Raw genomic sequence first — 3,994 nt, forward strand, 5'->3', positions numbered from 1 at the left:
TTTGCCACCAAATCAACCCTTTCGGGATTGTAGAAAGTATTGAATCTCGGTCGCCCCGCTGAATTCACTGCCAAAGGGACAGCTTGCGAAGGAATCCCCTAATTTTACACAAACAAAGAAAAATCGAAACTGAGCGTGCATCAAAAAAGCGCTGAAATACTCAAAGTAAACCGACGCTAACCAATTTAAACTTAGAGTTTTACGTTTTAAAAAAACTAGTTTAAGCTTTCAAGCAAATATTCAATTTAAACAAACTTTGCTTTATTCGCTCGAAATCAGGCGAAAAGTTAAAAATTCTGAAACTGATTTTTCTCAAAACTGCTGAAACGTTTAAAACTCCGGGCTTTAATATGATATATCACTCAATGCCGTTCAATGATTTTTGTGATACCTGATTTCGCGTGAAAAACAAACAAAAAAAAACTAAAACACCCAAATACAAAGTTCCCCTCAATTTTTTTGGTCGGAACAAAAACGATTCAATTAAAAAAAACAGATTAGATATTTTTCGTTTCAGAGCAATAAACCACAAAAAATCAATTGAATATTTTATGTTATACTTTAATTTCCATTTTCTCTATCGTTTGATAATCGAGAAAATCTTATTTTAATCTGTGCAAAAATTGAATGCAACAAAATCTCAAAACTGGTAAGTATTACACAATTATAAACTCTTGCGATTGTATCGAGTAGACAAGACAGCCGGAAGAGCAATACACAAAAGGGGCATGCAACAGAGAGCAATACAGGATTTTTGCCACCAAATCAACCCTTTCGGGATTGTAGAAAAGAGTGAATCTCGGTCGCCCCGCTAAATTCACAGCCAAATGGACAGCTTGCGAAGAAATCCCTTAATTCTACATTGGCACTCCTGGTTGGGCTAATTCTGGATTGCAGCTGCAAAGTGTGTTGGCAACTGAGGACTTGGGCATAATGCGATATGGAAGAACAGGAGAGGCGGTTGATCGCTGAATCGGCAGTTGCAGCAGCGAACGCGGTGGACAGACAACAAGGCGTATTTGGATTCGGGACAATACAGCCGGATCGTTTTCCTTCCAGTGCCTCTCAGAACTGGGCAGAATGGAGAAAGCTAATCGCTTGGGTCGCAGACGCCAACCGCTGAGAGGACGAGCAGGCCAGGATGGTCCTGCCAACCTGTTTGACGAGCTGAACTTTAGAGGAATTTACAAGCATGCCTGCCCACTTTCGAGAGAAGATTGAGGGCTTCGACGAGCCAACGTTGGATAGGATGCTCGCCGAGCTCGATCACAGGATGATGCCGTTTCAGACGCACGCATGCCCCCGAATGGAGTTTAAGAGTTTGATGCAAGGTGAAAAAGAGGGTCTTAGGGTGTTCTCCAGACGGGTCCGGTCCCTTGGAGATGTAGCTAAAGCGAACATCGGAGCCCAGGCTAGAGATGACATGAACCGTGAGCAGTTCATCAACGGGCTGTTTGATGAGGAGCTCCAAGACCAGCTCTTGTGGGAAGGTTTGGAAAGCCTCGCTCAGCCGGTTGCTCGGGCCCAAGCCCTGGAGCTAATCAACAAGACGCCAGGACACTTCGCGAAGGAATGCCCCAAGAAGACCGCGGACGGTTTAAACTACCAAGGGCCGGGACAGTGAGCGGATACCAAAGAGGTTTTGTCCCGGCGATCTAAAAAAAACAACAGTCGAACGGTAGGAGTCCCCCTTCCAGCGGCTCTACCCAACAAGCCCCGAATTCCCAGATGCCGCCTCGGATTCTGCAACGCAACGACAAGACGACTGTATCGAAGCAAGTGCAGTCACTTTTTCATCAACCCCAACCCCCACCGCCGCAGTTTCTAAACAGATGTCCAGTACCCAGTGCCAGACGAGAGATCAATGGAGTTCGTTGGCGTAATCAAGTACCCGAAGCATCTTTCGGATTAAAAGGAGACGCTCGTGTCGCAGGAACTCCAGTGAGAGCGTTAGTCGACACTGGAGCTACCATCAACCTTATCCGGAGCGATGTTTACAGCAAACTGACAGCTGCACCAGCCCTCCGCACATGCAAGGGGTCCCTGGAGACAGCGAATGGACGCGCGGTCAATGTTGACGGCTGGAATACAACTAACCTGGAGCTCGGGTCGATAGACGATGGTATCGAAGCATTAGTGGTTCCTGAGTTAAAGGCAGGGGTGATCCTTGGTATGCGATCACTCAAGGAGTACGAGTGTTCATTGGACTTCCACTGCTACAACTTAAGTACGTGACCAAAAGAAGGATCAATAGTCCCCTTGCATTACGAACCACTACGGCCCACGTCCCCGGGCCCTCAGCAGTCACAGACTCTCAAAACCCAGTAGCAGACGTCACGGAAACTCTACCCCAGCAGCCTACCTATGACCCTGGAGACTTGGTGGAGGGTTGGACAGACGACGAAGAGGATCGTTTTGACCATGTGATCAGTAACGGGGATGAGGTTGACCTCCAAGCACAAACGGAACGCCACTTGGAAGAAGATGCTCAGAAGACTTTGGAGTTGGCTGCGCCTGGTGTGACGGGGGCTGAGAGAGATAGACTACGGGAACTCATCCGATCGCACAGGGACGTGTTCGCCCTCACCGTTGCAGAGCTGGGGCAGACGAATTTAGTGACCCATCGGGTTGACACAGGGGATTTGGGCCCCATCAAAGTTCCCCCTCATCGAGCTTCTCCGGCGAAGATGCCATTTATCCGAGAGGAGATGCAGAGCATGTTGGATAGAAGAGTATTTCAGCCGTCCAAAAGTCCCTACAGTGCGCCAATTGTCCTACAGAAGAAGAAAGACGGGAGCTGGCGGTTTTGTGTGGACTATAGGAAGTTGAACGATGTGAGGAACAAAGATGCGTTTCCCATCCCCCGGATACAACAGAACTTCGACGCTTTAAAAGAGCAGAAACACTTTTGGTCCCTAGATTTGGCCAGTGGTTATTGGTAGGTACCCGTAGCGGAAGAGGATTGACACAAAACTGCATTCGTCACCTCGGATGGAGGATTCTACGATTATGTAATGATGCCCTTTGGATTGTCCAACGCTCCAGAGACTTTGCTGGTAAGCGAATTGTTTCGGGAGCACTTGTGGAAGTGGGCTCTGGTGTTCCTGGATATCGTTCTCGTTTACAGCCAGTCGGACGAGAGTCACTTTGCTCACCTCCGGGCAACCTTTTAACTCTTGAGAGCAGCCAACTTGAAACTAAAACCGAAGAAATGCAGGTCACATATTTGAGCAACATTATTGGAAGCGAGGGGATCCAAGTCGATCCCAAAAAGGTAGAGGCAGTCACCAACTGGCCCGTGCCATCAACAGTGAGATCTTTCCTAGGCTTCTGCAATCACTACCGCCGGTTTGTGAGAGACTTTGCCGGTATAGCAAGTCCCTTGCCCTCACTGACGAAGAAAAAGGTGCCATTTGTGTGGACAGACGAATGCCAGGCAGCCTTTGAACGTCTCAAGAGAGAGCTTATCACAGCCCCCGTATTGGAGTTTCCCGACTACAATGGCAAGTTCATAGTAGATACCGACGCGAGTAACTTCAGTCTTGGGGCAGTACTTTCTAATATTATCCAGGGGGAAGAACGACCCCCTAGTCTACGCCAGCCGCGTTCTCTCAAAAACCGAGACCAATTATTCAACGAAAAAGCGTGAAGCTCTGGCAGTAGTCCAAGCAGTCAAGTGGTTTAAGCCCTATATTTGGAGTGTAAAATTCGTTTTCCGGACGGATCACTCCAGCTTGCAGTGGCTCTTCAAGCAAAAAGAGCCGAATGAAATGAATTTGATTTCAAAGTTGTCCACCGAGCGGGAGCCAAGCATGGAAATGCGGATGGTCTCTCGAGAATGCTAGAAGAGGGACCGGATTGGCTACCTGGCGAAAAAGAGGAGGCATTTGGTCCCTGTCCACAGGCTATTTCACTCGAAGAGGCCTTGAGAAGGTTTGGCCGGGCTCAGTCAGATATTGTAGCTATGCTCAGCGACGGCGAGGTACAAGCCGAC

General features: G+C 48.2%; 1 protein-coding gene across 1 annotated transcript; it reads left to right on the forward strand.

Moving 5' to 3' along the window:
- The first annotated feature begins 1,728 nt into the window (after positions 1–1,728).
- LOC134845036 (uncharacterized) lies at positions 1,729–3,649 on the forward strand. Its single transcript, XM_063861866.1, has 3 exons — positions 1,729–2,227; positions 2,302–2,834; positions 3,128–3,649. Exons 1-3 carry the CDS (start codon positions 1,729–1,731, stop codon positions 3,647–3,649), a joined length of 1,554 nt encoding a protein of 517 aa, XP_063717936.1.
- Positions 3,650–3,994: the final 345 nt, after the last annotated feature.

The sequence above is a fragment of the Symsagittifera roscoffensis genome, chromosome 4 (genome assembly GCF_963678635.1).
Source record: "Symsagittifera roscoffensis chromosome 4, txSymRosc1.1, whole genome shotgun sequence".
In the NCBI taxonomy this organism is placed as follows: Eukaryota; Metazoa; Xenacoelomorpha; order Acoela; family Convolutidae; genus Symsagittifera; species Symsagittifera roscoffensis.